Below are 19,216 nucleotides of genomic sequence, written 5' to 3' on the forward strand. Positions count from 1 at the left end.
TGACCCTCTCAGTGGAAAACGCAGGTGAAGGAAGCAAAGCGCTCTACCCCACCACCACACCCCGTTTCCTCACGCCCCAACCGGGGAGCGGCGCCCAGAGTCCGCGAACCGCTCGAGTGGGGGGGGCCGAGCCCGGGAGATGGCCCCGGCTGGTCGCCGCTGCCATTCCTGCCCGCGCCCCGGGCTCCCGCCGCCACTTTTCCGCTAGCGGCCCTGGCGCTCCGGGGTCAGGCGGAGGACACCGGCGGGCGGACGGGCGGGCGGTCGGACGGGGGGCGGGGGCGGGGCTGGAACACGTGACCGCCGTGCCCGCCCTGCGGCCCCGAGCCCGCCGCCCGCCGCCCGCTCGGCTGCAGCTCCCGGCGTGCCCCGCACTCTCCGCTGCCCGCCCCGCCCACCCGCCCGCCCGCCGCCGGCCCCTCCTTCTTCTCGTCCCAGTGCCACCGAGCCGGAGCCCGAGCCGCCGCCGCCGCCGCCGCCGCTGCAGCCTCAGCCGCGGACACTATGGTAAGGTGGGCGCGCCGGCGGGGGATGCAGGGCGCGGCGCGGACCTCCGCGCGGCCGCCATCTTACCCGGGCCCGGGCCTGTGCGGTGGGCCGCTCCCGCGTTGTGGTCCCCGCGGCTCGAGGCCCTGCGGCAGGCGGGCCCCGGGCCTGCCGCCTCTCGGATTCCTAGGGCGGGAGGGCCGGGCGCAGGCCTGGCGCGAGAGGGTCCTCCTCGGGCCGGGCGCAGCCCGCGTGCCGCGCAGCCCCGCGCTGCCCTGAGGTTGGTAGGCGTCCAGAAGCCCTCGGGCGAGGGTCCCGGAGGCCGTAGATCCGCTGTGAGGAGGACACTGAGCAGGTGGGGAACGCTCGCTAAAACGCCTTCGCGCCGGGGACGCTTTTTTCACGGGACCCGTTACTCCCAAAGCGCTGCCAGTGGGCGGCGGGGCATTTTGCTGTAGCCGCGGGCGGGCGGCCGGAGTTTACACTTGATTCTCTTTTCCTTATGAGGAAGCAGCAGTGGCGAGGATGACTTTAAAGAAAAAAAAAATAGTAGCAGCATTAACTGAAATCCCGAAGTGTTTTTTTTTTTTTTTTTTTTTTTTAAGGGCTGCAGAGTTGACACAATGCAGAAGGTATTTTTGCTGCTGCTCCTGAAGCTCTGACATCACCCAGTGAAATAGGAAACATTTCAGGCATGGGTCAGCTCGTGTTTGTCCCTTCCCACCTTCCGTTTGCCGTTTTCTCTGTACCGCTTTGAGAAGGATGAATGGGCAGTATGAGTTTGGAAATTTTAGCCGTATCTTTCTTCTGATCTGTAAATGTGACCGGTCTAATAGGATTGCTTACGATTGGTGCAGCTTTTTAATAGGTCTGGTCAGACTGAAGTGAAGCCTTGTTAGTCAAACAGTGATTTTGGTTAAAACCAAAATACTTGTACTAAATTCCTGTCCTTTGTTTATTTTCCAGGCATCTGGAGTTACAGTGAATGATGAAGTCATCAAAGTTTTTAATGATATGAAAGTAAGAAAATCTTCTACACAAGAGGAGATCAAAAAAAGAAAGAAAGCAGTTCTCTTCTGTTTAAGCGATGACAAAAGACAAATAATTGTAGAGGAAGCAAAGCAGATCTTGGTGGGTGACATTGGTGATACTGTAGAGGACCCCTACACATCTTTTGTGAAGTTGCTACCTCTGAATGATTGCCGATATGCTTTGTACGATGCCACATACGAAACAAAAGAGTCTAAGAAAGAAGACCTAGTATTTATATTCTGGTGTGTAAAAACAAAAGAAAAAAGTATTTTTAAAAATGCAAGGATTATTATTATCATAGTCGGTTTTTTGCCTTTGTTTTCCTTTTGAAATTCAACATTTTCTCCCCCATAGGGCTCCTGAAAGTGCACCGTTAAAAAGCAAGATGATTTATGCTAGCTCTAAAGATGCCATTAAAAAGAAATTTACAGGTATAAACATTGACTGTTTTGTGCAGAAAAAAAATTGTTTCTTAATTATAGTGAGGTTAATGGATGTGTCTTTTTCTTTTTTAGGCATTAAACATGAGTGGCAAGTAAATGGATTGGACGACATTAAGGACCGCTCGACACTGGGAGAGAAACTGGGCGGCAGTGTTGTAGTTTCCCTTGAAGGAAAGCCACTATAAAATAGTAGCCAAGTGCCATCTGATCTTAAGGGGCTTCCATTTCTCCAGTTCAGTCCACTGGAATCGTATTGGGTTTTGTTTTTTTGTTTATTCCCCTTTCCACTGGGCCCTTTCAACACAATGAATGAATGAGTGAATTAAGAAGCCTGTCAGTGATTGCCATTAGGCTGTTGAATACGGTTACTTTTATGTAGAACCCAAGGAATGCCTTCCCTGTCTTATTTTAGCCAAAACAACTGGTTACATGCCTTCCTTGCAGTGAGCACTACAATGGATGTGATTGTCAATGTGAATAGCTTAGAGTACTACAAAGGGTAAGCTAATTGAATGCCTTGAAAGTATTATCCACTGGTCATATGGTAAACTTTTTTTCAGTATTATTTATAGTTGCACTTGATTACAGTTCTGAGGCGCTGGAGCATTTGTGCACCTCACCTGCCTTGGCAAGCCTATTTTTGTGACATGGCAGCACAGATTTAACACTATGCGTTAAAAGCACTTTTTTTTTTTTAATGTGTTTAATCCCTTAAAAAGAATGCCAATTAAGTTTCATTACCTGTCATTGATTTATCTAGTACCTCAGTGTTCATTCCTCTTACCTGAATATCTTCTTCAATAACTGTGTTGACATCTTTGGTTTCCCATTGAGTATACACTACTGAATAAATGTAGGAGTTTTATGTTTACCGTATGAGTCTTGAAACACTACAGATATTTTGAGTACCAGTCATGATGGCAATTTCTGTATAAAAGAGCCTTAAATGGAACATTGTTTTGAGATCAAATTCCCTACCCTCACAAAAGTGGCCACGTTGCAATAAAAATTGTGGCATATTACAGAACGTTGCCTTGTTTTCCTTGGAAATTTTGCAAATTGTCATGTGAAATTTTAGGGTAAACATCGATTAATCTCTACACTGGTATTTGAGATTTTCTTTAATATAACACTTATGTGTCTCCAGATTGTTGAATTTCTTTGGTTTAAAAATATCTTAAAATCACTTATATATAATCATTAAAAAGGTAGTACTTTTACAAATATGTTTATTTATTTCCTTATGTTATGGAGATCAGAATTTTTTTTTTGCACTTTAGCATACTCCAGTATCTTATTTGTTCTCTATATAAATTAGGATATTAATTCACAGTTACATTACTAAATAATTTTTTTGAGAAGTAGAAATAGGATGTTTTTATTACTTGATCATAATGAAAATAAGTTGTGAAATGTCATCCAAAGGTTTAATAATGATTCTGATGTTTAGGAATGTTCATTTCAGCTATGATTCCTTAATATATTTTCTAAATTGAATTGGAAAAAAATTGGTATAGCAGTCTTAAACATTAGCAATGGGATTTGGCTGTGGTCCAGAGTGCTCTCCTTATAGAGAATTTGATCTCCTCAGTGTGCGCACTTTGCTATTAGCCAGAGCTATTTATGGCAAACACATGCTTTTGTATCTTGTCATAGTCATCCACAGATGGCAAAACTGGATTTGATTCTACCGGTATGCAAGACAGGCGTGCTAGTGAGCAGTCAGTTGTGGCTCTGAACTTTAACTCTTTTATCAGAATATAGGAAACAAAAATATCCTTTTTTTAAATGTATGGAATTTGAGTATGATTAGATTTTTTTTTCTACTTTTTTGAAAGATTGTTTTTTTCAGATGAGAACATTAAAACATAGCTGTTAAATGTCTAGGCTTCCATTTAAAACTTTATGAGTGATTGGAATCTTTTTTAGCACTAAGCAATTTTATTTCAGCCTTCCAGCTGTCCCTGTGAGTTGTTCCAGACCTTTCCGTGGCTTTTTGGTAAGGCTGCTAATAAGCAAAGCATGAAAATGGTAATGTGTACTAAACAATATGTTTAACTGATCTTTGCACCAAAGGACTTTTTCACCGAGTTATTTTATTCTTCCAAAAATTAAGAGATTTCTAAAAAGTAAAGGAATGACCTTTTGTTTTTATAGCTGATTTCTCAATTTCCTTATATGGTTCTTTAGAATAATTTCAGAAATTAAATACTGCTTTAAATTATGATACTTTGACTTTTTTAGATTGGCAAATATATTAATGTAGTTAAATTCATCTTTAAAGTGCACGTAAGGCCAAAAATTAATGATTTAATTTAATTAATAATCATGTTGAGAATAATTTGATATTTTACAATCATTTACAGTGAAACAATGTTCCAGTTAGCTTTAAAAGGTATATGGTGCTAATTAGTAAAATATTGAAGGCAATATTTTACTGCTAGCTTGCAAAATTATAAGTGTTTTAAAAAATAAAATACATGAAAATATTTAAGGCTGTTGAGATGTGTTTACTTCCATTTTAAAACATTGAAAGTTGGAAAACGAAGAATGTAGGTTAAAGAGGCAACACTGTCTGCAGGACTTTTCAAGATTTTAGTTAATAAGCTTTCCTTTAGAAATCTTGTTTTCAGCCCAGAGAGATGGCTTAACAGGTAACACCACTAGCCTCGGAAGCCTGGCAGCCTGAGCTCAATTCCCACTTAAAGGTATAGGAGAACTGGCCCTGCAGAGTTGTCCTCTGACCTACACACTTAGAAGTAAGACATACGAATACACACATACATCATACACACAGAGACATAATAATAATAGATAAGGTTTTAGAAATTCCATTTTCAAAATTAAGCTTGATGACACATATCTAGGACTCGAGGTTTTAGAAACAGGATCAGCACGTCAAGGTCATTTTCAGCTACATAGTGGATTCCAAGACAGCCTGGTCTATGTGACATTATATATATATATATATATATATATATATATATATATATACTATGTATATAGCACAGACAAATAGAACAGTAGCATTTGTCCTAAACTGACTTTCAGCTGTTGTTTCGATCACTAAAACAGTGGGGCCAGCATTATATATTTAATGTGCCTTTTTAGTATATTACAAAGCCTCCAAGGCTTGCGATTCTCTGATACAGGGCCTTTGTTGGAGCTAATTTATGGGATTTTTTTAAAAAAAGGCTTATTTGTAATTTTTTATCTTATGTGTATGGGTGTTTTGCCTGAGTGTATGTTTGTGTGAGATGTGAGTGCCTGGGCCTGTAGAGTTAGAAGACAACCAACCGACCCTGTGGGACAGGAGTTACAGAGAGCTGTTAGCTGCCATGTAGGTGCTGGGTCCCAGGTCTTCTGAAAGAATAAGTGCTCTAAACTGCTGGCCATCTCTTTAGCCCATATGCAATCTTTTTAAAGTGGTTTCTCTCATTAAGGAATAATCTCAGCTGTGGTGAATAAATAGTTGAGAGGCTTTCCTCTTGTACAAAGATTAACCCGGATGTAACACGTGCCTAACCCCAGCACCCAGTGGCTGAAACAGGAGGATTGCAGTAAACTTGAGGCTAGCCTAGGCTGTGGAAAACAAACTACAACAAAAAAACCTTAGGATTGGCTAAATGGCTCAGTGGGTAACGATCTTGCCACTGAATCTGACACCCTGAGTTTGATCCTGAGTTCACATGGTAGGAGAAATCAACTCCCAAAAGGTGTCCTCTGACTTTCACGTACTTAACACACAGATAAATAAGTAAGTGGGGAGAGGGACTTCTGTTCTTAGTCCTATCTTTATTTTCAAATTCAGTAGTAATTAGAATATACAAAATGATATGAACATTCATTTTGAATATAAAAGTTACTAAAAGGCTGATGTCATGGTACAAACCTATAATCCTAGCATTCAAGAGATTGAGACAGGAGGATCAGTGCAAGATTGAGGCTGGCCTGTGTAATATAGCAAGTTCCAAAACTATGAAATAAGACCCTGTGCAAACAAACTGTAAGGACCTTTGAATGCAGCTGTTGCTTTTCAGATTGCACAGGTTTAAGGTTTTTAATTTTGCATTGTTTGCTTGAGATAGTGTCTCCCTGTATTGCCCTGGCCAGCCCAGAACTCACTGTGTCAACCATGTTGGCCTCAAACTCAGAGATGTGCCTGTGCAACATAGCTGGGCATTGGTGGCACACGCCTTTAATCCCAGCACTCGGGAGGCAGAGGCAAGCAGATCTCTGAGTTCGAGGCCAGCCTGGTCTCCAGAGCAAGTGCCAGGATAGGCTCCAAAGCTACACAGAGAAACCCTGTCTTGAAAACAAACAAACAAACAAAAAATAGAGGCAACATCACTCCTGGTGAGTTTCAGGTTTTTTTAGAGCCATCTTGTAGGGAAAGATACTACCTACCATATCTGGCATCTGAGTATCAAATGTAGCAATCCTGGCTATTGTGCTGTCAGGCAATCCTGGAAATGCTTTGTAAATGTAAAAAGGATTAGACCATTTGCCTTTAAGAACGTATTTTGATTTTATGTGTCTGAATGTCTGCCTATGTGAATGTGTACCATGTGCATGACTGGTGTCCAGGGAAACAGAGAGCAATAGGAGTGGTGGGAGCCACAATGTGCTGCTGGGAATCAAATCCAGGTCCCCTGCAAGAGCAGCAAATGCTCTTAACATATGAGCCATCTCTCCAGCCTCACCACTTGCCTTTAACGGTTAAGTAGATACAAAAGAGCCAGAAAGCCTGGTGTGGCAGCACACATCTATAATCCCAGCACTTGGGGAGCTAAGGTGGGAATTCCGTAGGCTGATTAGTGAAGATCATTGATTCTGTTTTTGTGACAGTTGCACTTGATCTCGTAGTTTACTCATTAGCTGCTATAGAAATGTCTGCTTTTAGAAGAGTATCTTATAGGGTGCTAGTGTGACTCTGTTTGCTGCTTGCTCTGCACCCATGTAAAAGCCAGGCCCAGCCAAATACACATGCAATCCCAGTGCTGATGGAGACAGGCCAGCCTAGGCCAGTCTGTAAGCTCCAGATTCAGTCAGAAACCCTGCCTCAAAAGCTAAGGCAGGAAGGTAGTTGAACACCCCTAGATGTTGACCTCTGGCCCCCACAGTCATGCAAGCGCGAGCACACACACACACACACACACACACACACACACACACACACACACACACACACACACACACACACGCGCGCACACACCTCGAGTACACACAGGTATACATTATAGTTAATGTAGCTTCTGTATTAATGTCCATAACTTTTCACCATTCTGGGTGTCTGATGTGCAAGTACTGAGATCTGGACTTTTTGGAGGGAATTGGGGCTTTTTGAGACGGGGTTTCTCTATTTAGCCCTGGCTGTGCTGGAAATCACTCTGTAGACCAGGCTGGCCTCACAGTCACAGAGGTGCACTGCCTCTGCCTCCTGGGTTCTGCAATTAAAGGCATATGTCACCACTGCCTGGCTCTGTCCTTTTGCCTCCAAGTAATTCTGAAATAAAAGGAAAGAAAAAGTCATAAATATACTAACCATGGTGTTGAAATCTATGACTTTGATTTTTTGAGTCAAGTAGCTCAGCTTAGCCTTGAACTCACTATATGTAGGAATGCCTAGCTAAGAGGTTTCATAGGAGAAGAATATTACTGTGTGGCCTAGAGATTATTCTTGTGATATTTTGGTGAAGAATGTGGCTGATTTTTGCCCTTGTGTGAAGTCTGCCTAATGCTAAATTGAAGAGTTTTGGGTTAATTGCATTGGCAGAGGAAATTTCAAAACAGCCTAATATTGACTTTGTCATGTGGTTATTAGTGTTCACTCTTATGAAGATCTATAATAAAAAGGAGCAAGCTAAGCAAGAAAAATAACAAAATGTACAGTTCAAGGAGAAAACGGACACCAGGAAATGGAATGGAGCTAACTCCGGTGTTCAAGGAGATAAACAGATCAAAGCAAAGCATGATAGTAAATGGAATAAAGGGAGTGGGGGACAAGACCCCGCCCAGCTAAGTTTCCAATCTGTGAAAAGGAATTAGAGAAAAGTTTAAGGTTGGATGTGGTGGTGCACACTTTTGATTCCAGCACTCCAGTGGCAGAGGCTGGCTGATGTCTAAATTTGAGGCCAGCTTGGTCAGGACAGACAAGCTTAGGCAGTCAAGGAAACCATTGAGAAAAAAAAAAAAAACTGGTGAAAATGTATTTGAATGAGGGGCCCATGTTCCAGCCTCAGCAAGTTGCAGAACTTGGCATCTTCAACAACATGGTTCTGGCGTTAGAGTCAAGGACAGAAGAAAGGGGCTATGGAACCTGATTCTGAGACTAAGGGAGGCTGCTGAGGCCAGGTATGTGTCAGGGGTGTCCCCCCTACCTGGAGACCTAGAGAGGCCATTGTGTGAAGCTGTAAACGTGAAGCCAGCATTGCTTTGGAGGCCCTAAGATGTTGGAGATGCCAGAGTCGTGGGGTACATATCTAGGTAGAAACTCTTTCTCAGCTCCCACTCGTCCCATTCCAGACCCTGCCCCTCAGAAAGCAGGCCAAGGGGTAGCTTCCCTGGAGCTGCTCAAGACCACGCCTAAAGGGTATTTAAGACCTACCTGGTCACCAGCCCTGCCTTGTGATTCTTCTTCTGCCTTCCTGGGAGTGCTTTGCTTTGCCTTGCTTTGTTTATTCAATCTGGATTTATTAATTTGGTCTGATTTGGCTTACTGCAATGGCAGAGGATACCCAATAACAGGGGATCCAATACTTATCAGCTTGGTGCCTAATACCTGCTACCAGGAGTGGAACCAGCCAAAGAGAGAGAAGTGCCTTGTAGTCAACAAAGCTGAAAGGAGTTGGAGATCTGAGGAGGGCTTTGACATCACACCTGGAGATGCAGAGTTTGCCCAGCTGGTTCAGTCCTGCTTTAGTCCAAAATTTCCCCACTATGCTCCCTTTTGGAATGTATATCCTATGCCATTTGTATGTTGGAAGTATGTGATCTACTTTATATTTTGATTTTACAGGGGATTACAATTAAGTGATTGCAGGAATCTCAAAAGAGACTTAACTTTGGGCTTTTAAACATTGTTGAGAGTGTGATAGACTATGGGGACCTTTGAAGTTGGACTGATTGCAGTTTTGCCTTATAATATGGCTACCAACTGTGGCAAGAGGGAAGGCCAGGCCCTGCCTGGGCTGATCAGTTCAACTATCATGCAGGCCCGGATCCAGTTCTCTGAGTCATTCCGCTCCAGTATCTACCCATCTATGAGCTGCTGGAGCATGTGAAGGAGCTGGTATTGCAGAGCCGGAGCCACGGGATCACCATGACTCTGGGCAGCAACCGGATAACAGGAATCTCAGAGATGGTCCAGCATTGATGGTGTGTCAGCAACCAGCCAGGTAGTGGTGGTGCAGCCTTTTAATCCCAGCACTCAGGAGGCAGAGGCAGGAGGATCTCTGTGAGTTTGAGGCCAGCCTGGTCTACAGAGTGAGTGCCAGGACAGCTGGGTCTACATACAGAAACCCTGTCTTGAAACTCCCCCCCCCCAAAAAAAAGAAACAAAAGAAAACAAAACAACCCTTCCCAAAAGAAACCAGCACCTTGAAGCAGACCAGTGACTGGATGCAACAAACATATGCATATAAAGCTGTTTCGGCAAAAAAGTATACTGTGTGACATACTCCAGCTTCCAATGCCACCATAATGAACAAATATACGATGGAGAGGTAGAAAAGATGGAGAAACAGAGCAATGCATGAGTGGTAGAGAGAAGTAGAGATGCAGCAGCTGTGGCAGGTGTGAGAGAAGGCTGCAGCTGATGGAGGAATAGGTCGTTCCCAATAGGGTTGAAGGGTGATTTGCAGCAGCCTGGAGCATGTGTAGACCCAGACTCTGAACAAGCTGCCTGGCTGCACAATCTCCCTGGCTCTGAGCAATAACAGGATGCTCTAGATGAAGAATGGTTCATTTGCTGGATTGGATCTCCTCAACCACCCCCCATGGTCTGTACGTCCTCCAGAGGCCATGCTGGTCTGTGGCCTGTGCTTTGGCAGAGGACCCTGTTGTACTGCCACCAGAGACCAAGCGGAGGTCCTCAGCACACACTGATGCTGGAGACCACATGGATGTTTATGTTGTTGCCAGGAACCATGCAGAAGGCCAGGACCCATGCTCCTGCAGACACTAGAGAGCAAGGAAGTTACTCTGGCAGAGGTATCAATGACTGCAGATGCACAGTTGAGAAAGAAACAAAGGCTTCTTCGACAATCCTTACTTCCACCCCACCCCCCAAAAAAGTAACAGCCTGAAAAGGAAGTCATCAAAGAGAACTCCTAAAAATTGTGGTACAGATGCTTAAATGTAGCTCTCCACAATTTATGGCTTCTGGTGGAGGTGCAGGTGGAGAAGGACTCAGTTTTCTTCAGGGGATGGCCACTGGGAGTTGGAGCTGCTCCAGTGAGTATATGGACAACACAAACTGGACTTTCTTTCTTTTTTTTTTTTTAAGGGGGGTGATGGGAGGTCACAAGGGTTGAGAAGTTGACATGAGAACTCAGAAATGATTGTGATCAGGGTGCATGATGTGAAATCCCCAAATGATCACACAGAATGAAAAAAAAAAAAGTGAAAATGGTGATTTTCAACTTTGATACTATTACATTTTCAGTAACATGTATTCACTGAATATTTGCTACTTTAGGATTATCTTTATTATGAAATTGACTTAGTTGAGCTTCATTCCTTGTTTTGATTTTGTGTTTTTATCTACTTGCCAAAAAACATGTTTTAGTTTTTTTCTTTTTTTATTGTGTTACTACAGTGCTGGGGATGGGACCTAGAGCTTCACCCGTGGTAAGCAAGGACTCCATCGAGGCACAGGGCATAGACCCAAAAATCCTTCATTGTGGTATACCAAGGAAGTTTTATTTTATTTTTTTTTTGATAAAAGAGAGGATTAGAGCATTTGTACATTAAGACACTAGTAGCTATTGCAGAGAGCACAAGGTACACATGGAGCTGTGCGGACTCAAGACTCTTAGATTCCCTGAGAACTGTTGTAGTATTGCTTTAAATAGACTGTAACATGAAGTTACTACTAAATAAAATGTAAGTCCTACCTCACAAGGACACAATGAGAAGACACCATCAATAAACCCGGAAGTAGGCTGATAGATACTTCTTCATCTACTCTCTTGCTCCTGGATTACCAGCCTCTAGAACAGTGGGAAACAAATTTTTGTTTTTTATCAGCAGAAAAAAAATTAAAGAGGCATTGCTAAATTGACAATAAAAAAAAAACCCTAAATTTGAATTTTTTCTGTTTTGGTTTTTCAAGACAGGGTTTCTCTGTGTCTTGAAACAGGCTCTCTTTGGAGCCTGTCCTGAAACTAGCTCTGTAGACCAGGATGGCCTCAAACTCACAGAGATCCGTCTGCCTCTGCCTCCCAAGTGCTAGGATGATTAAAGGCGTGCGCCACCAATGCCTGGCTTAATTTTGAATTCTTAAGCTAGATGAGGCGGCATAACTACTCAGGTGGCAGAGGGAAGAGGATTGAGGGAAGTTCAAGGCTAGCCTGGTCTCCATTACAAGTTCCAGGCCAGTCAGAACTGGAGCAAAACAAAGGGAAAAAAATGAAAACAGAATTCTGAGAATTACTGAGCCCTGACAAGCTAAACAACCCATCAATTTCATTAACTATGAATGGAATAAATGTTCCATTTGTAAGTCAGATTCTCATAAATGATTAAAAAAATGTTCAAGCTGAGCATGGTAAGATATGCCTATAATCCTAGTACTTGGGATGAAGAACAAGTTCAAAGCCAGACTGGGTTATATAGTTTCAGGCTAGCCCAGGCTATATAGCAAAGCCCTGTCTTTTAAAAAGAAACATGCCTCCAGGCGGTGGTGGCACATGCCTTTAGTCATTCCAGCCTGGTCTACTTAGTGAGTTTCAGGCCAGCCAGAGCTACATGATAAGATCCTGTCTCAAGAAAAGACGGTAAATATATCAGTCTAATAACAAGAATTTCAAAATACTGGAGGGATGTGCAATTAAAGAGATAATCTCACAGTTATAGTCAGAATGCCATAGCAAGATGGTTTGGTGATAAAGATGACTTATGTTTGCTCCCCAGAACCTACATGATAGAAGGAGAGAACATGTCCAAAAAATTGTCTTTTGGGTTACCATGCATGTACCATGGCATGCTTGGGCGTTTGTACTCACGTGCACATACACATAAATGATTTCTTTTAATTAGTGAAGCTGGGAGTCATAGTACACATGCCTGTAATCCTAGCACTTTAGAGACTGTGGCAGGAAGATGATAGCTCGAGGCCCACATGGGCTACATAGCAAGACCCTGTACACTCTGGGGTTGGGGTTATAGCTGGTGGTAGAGTGTGCGGTGAGCATGCCCAGGGACCTGGTTTGCTGTTTTTAAATATTTTAAAAATTATATTTATTTGTTTGGAAGGAACATTGATGTGCCGTGGCGTGCATGTAGAAGTCAGAGGACAGCTTGCAGAATTTGGTGCTCTACTTCTACCAAGTGGGTCCAGCCCCTGGAAGGAACTCGAGTCATCAGGCTTGGAGGCAAGTGCCTTTCCTGCTATATCATCTTGCCAGCCCTAGAGGTGTCAACTAGGCTGCCCTTTATGAATTTATGAATCTCCTGCCTCTGCCTCTTCAGCATCACAACTGGTAATTTTTTATTTTGTTGTTGTTTTTTAAGACAGGGTTTCTGTAGCATGAATTGTAGTCGGTATTAATAATAAAAAAAAAAACCTGGAGTCAGATTTGGGGGTTAAAGCTGAAGATCAAAAAAGCAAAGTGGGGGCTGGAGAGATGGCTCAGAGGTTAAGAGCACCAACAGCTCTTCCAGAGGTCCTGAGTTCAATTGCCAGCAACCACATGGTGGCTCACAACCATCTTAATGAGTTCTGGTGCCCTCTTCTGGTGTGCAGATATACATGGAAGCAGAATGTTGTATACACAATAAATAAATTAAAAAAAAAAAAAAGCAGCAAAGTGGGAGCCGGGCGGTGGTGGCGCACGCCTTTGATCCCAGCACTCAGGAGGCAGAGGCAGGAGAATCTCTGTGAGTTTGAGACCAGCCTGGTCTACAAGAGCTAGTTCCAGGATAGCCTCCAAAGCCACAGAGAAACCCTGTCTCGAAAAACAAAAACAAAACCAAACAAACAAAAAAAGCAAAGTGGGCAGTCACTAGCTCTTTCCTCTATGTAAGTCTCCTGTCTCCCTCACTGTATGAGTGCTAGGATTATAGATTCTAGTCATATCTGATATTTTGTGGCTTCCAGAGATTTAGCTCAAGTCACCAGGTTTCTTTGAGGCATCTTGCTTGCCCAAGAACCAGTTTTGATCCCTGATGTAGCAGGTTTAAAATAATCCTAGGAGGGCTGGGTGGTGGTGCCACATGCCTTTAATCCCAGCACTCAGGAGGCAGAGGCAGGTAGATCTCTGAGTTTGAGGATAGCCTGGTCTGCAGATCAAGTTCCAAGACAGCCAGGACTACACAGAGAAAACTTGGCTGGAAGAAAAAAATATCCTAGGAGGTGAACTGAGATTATTGGTAGAGCCTGGTAGATACCTACCAGGGCTAAATAGCAAGCCTTGTCTGAAAAGAGGGAGGAGGGGAAGGGATAGGCAGGGAGGGACAGGGAGGATGAGGACCAGATAATTAACTTGGATAAATGTTTTGGGTCCTAATTACAGAAAAAGATTTCAGAATTAGATGTCCTTCAATGTCACTGCCACCACAAAATTTTCCTACTCTTAGCTAAAATGTCATATTCAGATTTGTTGCTCAGATTTACTTGTTTCTGTTGACAATGTTGACAATGAAGGAATGTGTAGAATACATTTATATATTTGCAATGTATGAAATAATAAATAGGAGATTAGAAAATGAGTCTTATATCTTAAAAAATCTAATGACATCCTTATAGGGAAGTTCTAAAGTTTGGGCTAATATAGTATCATTGGTATTTTCTGGGTAACCTTCTTGGGAGTTTAGCTTTTGTTTTGTTTTTGTTTTGCTTTGTTTTGTTTTGTTTTGTTTTGTTTTGTTGTTAAGACAGTTTCAGTATGTAGCCAAGGTTGGCTACATGAAAGTCTGTGTAGCCCAGGCTGGCCTTGAACTTGGGATCTTCCTGTCTCTGTTTCCCAAGGGTTATTATTACAGGCTTCTGATACCATATCTAGCTTCTGTTGGGTAACTCTTAAAGACTAATTTTCAGGCGGGGATGCTGTAAAGATGACTCAGTAATTTTGAATGTTTGCTGATCTTACAGAAGACCCTGTTCAGTTCCTAGAACCCACATAACATCTGACACCCCTCTGTAACTCCAGTTCCAAGGGGTCTGATACATTCCTCTGATCCCATTGGGCATTTCATGTGGTATGTATACATACACAAAGGCAAACACTCATACATAAAGATAAATAAATGTTTAAAAATTAAATGGGGGCAAGCATTTAATCCCAGCACATGGGAGGCAAAGGCAGGTGGATCTCTGAGTTCAGGGCCAGCCAGTCTACAGATCCAGTTCTAGGACTATACAGAGAAACCCTGTCTCAAAAAAACAAAACAAAACAAAAACAACCCACACCTAATTATGGAGTTTTTTTTTTTAAATTGTATTTATTTCCACAGTAACATGTTTGGGGCCAGTGAGCTGCCTCAGCCCCTACTATTGTATCTGATGACCTGACCCATGGTGAAGACAAGAGACAACTTTCACAACTTGTCCTCTGACCCCAAGCACATGCCACAGTGTTTGTGCTCCACATACATATACACACACAAAATAAATACAGCATTTTAGAGAGAACGTTCGAGAGATGATGGCTCAGCAAAAATGACCACTCATGCAAAGGAGCAGAGTTCAATTCCCAGCATCCACACTAAGCAGCTCACAATCACCTGAAACTCCAGCTGCAGGAGACCAACACCCTCTTCTGGTTTCTCAGGGCACTTGCTTGTACATGTGAATACACAACACACATAAAATAAATCTTTGTTTTTGAGAACAAGGTATTACTATGTAGCTCTGGCTGTCCTGGAATTCTATTTGCAGACCAAGCTGGCCTCACAATCACAGAGATCCACCTGCCTCTGCCCCCGGAGTGCTGGAATTAAAGCTGAGTGCCACCATACCCAGCAAGGCTGTGTATTTTATGGTGTGTGTGTGTGTGTGTGTGTGTGTGTGTGGTTGATTTTGGTTTCTTGAGACAAGATGTCATATAGCTCAGACTGTCACAGAATTTGATATGTAGCCAAGGATGGTCTTGAAATCCTGATCCTCCTACCTCCGCTTTCCTAGTACTGGCATTACAGGCTTGTCAGCACCACAAATATTACCATAAATATTTGAAGTCACGATTTTTTCTGTATTTTTGTGCTTCCTACTTTTGTTGCATTGTGTATTGATAATATGCATTACTTGCATGAATTGCTTTATAAAATAATTTCAAATGTATTGAAACTCTACTTTTCTTCTTCTTCTTCTTCTTCTTCTTCTTATTATTATTATTATTATTATTATTATTAGTTTTTCAAGACAGAGTTTCTCTGTATTGCTTTGGAGCCTGACCTGGAACTTGCTCTGTAGACCAGGCTGGCCTCGAACTCACAGAGATCTGCCTGCCTCTGCCTCCTGAGTGTGCCACCAAAACCTGGCTTCTCCTATTATTTTTATGATAAAATTTAATAGATACTAATTTCTTCAGGAAGTAAACCACCACTATATTTGTCTTGGCTAAAAAAAAAATTAAAGATGAAGCAGGATGTCTATGTTTTGCATTAAGCAGATGCACTCTACAAATGATAGAAAAGTAATTTTTATTATTTTGGCTCACATACTGTAGGCCTACTAGTAACTCCTTAGTTTTCATTTAGCATACGAGAGTGGTTTTTGTGAGCTGTGAGCTGTTCAAAGAGGGTTTGGTAATCCCCGGGATTACAGCAATATAAGATTTATGTCTACTGTGGAGAAACTCGATCCCCATCAGCTGTGAATCACACTGGAAGCATCACATCTCTGCTTCCCAGTTACCCAGAGCAGTACATTCAGCAAACATACCTGCCTTTTTTTTAATTCTCAAAAAAACTTACTTATGTGTATGCCTTTTCTTGATAGACTGCAATAAGATTTAGAAGAGGGAGTGACTAACTTTGGAATGAGGATGAGCTTGGAGTAGGCCTTACAGAGGTAGTATTCCAGCTGGGCTGTAAAGGATGGCACTATTATTTTGGAGAAGAAAAAGCTTGCCACAGCCCCCGCCAAGCACACAGCCCATGGAGTTAGTGTGAAGCCCTGGGATAAGGGTGGTGTGAGCCAGGTCCTTGAGGCTACCGTGTCACAAGGTCAGATTCGAAACCTGGAGTAGCTGAAGAGCAACTCTTCCTTCTAAAGCAGAGTAGTGGCTCTTTCTGAAACGCACACTGACTGATAATGTAATAAGAATGTATGGAAGGAAGAAAATAGAGGGGATGGAGACCACCAAGGGAACAAGGCCTTCTTAATACAGCAAGACCATTTGCGCATATGAATTCAAAGAGACTGGAAACATGCAGAGGGCCTTTACAAGTCTGGGTCTGGCATGGTCCCTGCGCTGAGGATGGAAGTGGACACAAGCCCACACCCCCAACCTAGAAGCTATCTCCAATCAATAGCCACTTGCAAATGAAAAATTAGTCTTCTCCAGTGGAGTCCCATTGGGAATATAATCTACTCTTAAGGCCAGGTCTCATGCCCAGCTAGTGCACAGTAGCTGGTCAACACAAAATGAACTCAATGGTAGTTTTGGAGGGTTTTTATAGTTGTTTTTGTCTTATAATGCTTTGCCGAGCATTTTCTTTTTTCTTACCCTTCAGGTCTTTTGCTTATACATTGTGGTTGCCAATTTTGTATTTTTATGGGATTTCTGTGTTTGACAGTGTGTGTATCTCTTCGTCTGTATGTTTTTCTTTCCATTGGCAGTTTTTCTGATTGTTTTGTCCTGTTCAGATTTATTTATTTTTATCTTATTTTATTATTACTTTCATCTTTTTTTAGGTGCCTGTTGTTTTCTAATGAAAGAGAGCAAGAAAGAATGTGGATTTGGGTGAGTGGGGAGGTGGGGAGGATCTGGGAGGAGTTGGGAGAAGGGAAACCGTAATCAGAATATATTGTATGAAAAAAATCTATTTTCGATAGAAAAAAGAGCCAAAAAAAAAAAAAAAGCCAGGTGGTGGTAGTGCATGTCTTTAATCCCAGTTCTTGGGAGGCAGAAGCAGGTGGATCTCTGTGAGTTCAAAGCCAACCTGGTTCTAGGACAGGCTCCAAAGCTACAGACAGGAGAAAATACCTGAGACCTGGATCAAGGCATCAAAAGTGCATCTAGAGCAGATGACTTTGGGAGACTGTAGGTAGGAGAGATGACAACACTTCTTTGATTAAATGAAAGGATGGGAAATTTGAAATCTTCTCTTCATTGCTGTACTCTGTCTGTATCTCTTAGGGTTTGTCTTAACTGGGGTGATAGGGGAATGAAGAAATGACAAACACACAGACAGAGAAGCTGGGATTGGATTGGCCATACACTTTGATGGAGCCACACTAACTGCAACAGACTGAAAACTCAGCACATTTATCTTATATATCTGAATTGAGGAGGTGGGTTTATAACATACAGCTGAACGAAGAGGTGGGCTCCAAGGGAGTCAAACCGCTGTCATGCACCTGAACTCACACACACACACACGCACACACACACACACGCACACACACACACACACACACACACGCACACACACACACACACACACACACACACACACACACGCACACACACACACACTTGTAAAAATAGTAAGACTAACTATTTTTTAAACTTCTTTTTTTTTTTGGTCTTTCTAGACAGGGTTTCTCTGTGAGCTTTGTAGACCAGGCTGGCCTCGAACTCACAGAGATTCGCCTGCCTCTGCCTCCCAAATGCTGGGATTAAAGGCGTATGCCAACATTGCCAAGCTAAACTTTATTTTTATCATATGTGTATGAGTGTTTTACCTGTATGTATGTGTGTATACCACACTCATGCAAAGCCTGTGGGGGCCAGAGAGGATGTCAAATGTCTAGGATTAGAGTTACAGACCATTGTGAGCCACTGAGGGGTGCTGGAAGCTAAACTTGGGTCCTCTAAGAAGAGCAGCTGGGCTCTTAACCACTGAGCCCTCTCTCCAGCCCCCAAAATAAATCTTATTAAAAAAAAAAAAAAACTGGGGCCGGGCGTTGTTGGCGCACGCCTTTAATCCCAGCACTCTGGAGGCAGAGGCAGGTGGATATCTGTGAGTTCAAGGCCAGCCTAGTCTCCAGAGCAAATGCCAGGATAGGCTCTAAAAGCTACTCAGAGAAACCCTGTCTTGAAAAAAAACAACAACAAAAAAAATGAAATGATGGGTAATTTTGCCGGGTGTTGGTGGCACATGCCTTTATTGTGCTCTTATGTCACACAGACATACATAGAGGCAAAACAACAAAGAGCATAAAATAAAAATAAATAAATTATATTTTTAAAAATGTTTTTAAAAACCTCCAGTTATAGAGAGGGAGGAGTGATGAACAAAGGAGTCAAGACCATGCTGGGGAAACCCACAGAAATGGCTGACCTGAGCAAGTGGGAGCTCATGGACTCCAGTCTGACAGCTGGGGAACCAGCATAGGACTGAACCAGACCCCCTGAATGTGGGTGTCAGTTAGGAGGCCTGGGCAGTCTATGGGGCCTCTGGCAGTGGAACCAGGATATATTCCTAGTGCATGAATGGGCTTGTGGAGCCCATTCCCCATGGAGAGATAGTCTCTCAGCCTAGATAACACGGGGGAAGCCCTAGGCCCTGCCCCAAAAACTAGACAGACTTTGATGATCCCCCATGGAAGGTCTCACTCTCCCTGGGGAGTGGATGGGGGGATGATCTGGGGAGAGGGAACTGGGATTGATGTGTAAAATAAGATTGTTTCTAATTTAAATACAATTTATTAAAAATGTTTTTAAAACCTGGTGATTAGGCATGGTGGTTCACACCTTAAATCCCAGCAAGGGATTATCTCTGTAAATTTAAGATAAGCCTGACGATCTACATAACCATTTTAAGGTCAGGCAGGGCTATATAATGAGATCTCGTCTCTAAAAGAAGGGGAAAAAGATTACTGGTCTGGTATCTGAATATTATTAAAATATATCCATAGCACACAT

The 19,216-nt window shown here is 42.8% G+C and overlaps 1 protein-coding gene across 1 annotated transcript; it reads left to right on the plus strand.

Moving 5' to 3' along the window:
• The first annotated feature begins 367 nt into the window (after nt 1-367).
• Nucleotides 368-2,988, plus strand: Cfl2 (cofilin 2). Its single transcript, XM_027419711.2, has 4 exons — nt 368-507; nt 1,453-1,760; nt 1,873-1,949; nt 2,034-2,988. The coding sequence occupies exons 1-4, from the start codon at nt 505-507 to the stop codon at nt 2,144-2,146; spliced, it is 501 nt and encodes a 166-aa protein (XP_027275512.1). The 5' UTR covers nt 368-504; the 3' UTR covers nt 2,147-2,988.
• The last annotated feature ends 16,228 nt before the right edge of the window (nt 2,989-19,216 follow it).

This window comes from Cricetulus griseus, chromosome 5 (genome assembly GCF_003668045.3).
Source record: "Cricetulus griseus strain 17A/GY chromosome 5, alternate assembly CriGri-PICRH-1.0, whole genome shotgun sequence".
NCBI lineage: Eukaryota > Metazoa > Chordata > Mammalia > Rodentia > Cricetidae > Cricetulus > Cricetulus griseus.

Coding starts and splice junctions, on each gene's coding strand:
- Cfl2 (XM_027419711.2), top strand. Junction 1,761..1,872: donor GACCTAGTATTTATATTCTG/GTGTGTAAAAAC, acceptor TCTCCCCCATAG/GGCTCCTGAAAGTGCACCGT. Junction 1,950..2,033: donor CATTAAAAAGAAATTTACAG/GTATAAACATTG, acceptor TTTCTTTTTTAG/GCATTAAACATGAGTGGCAA.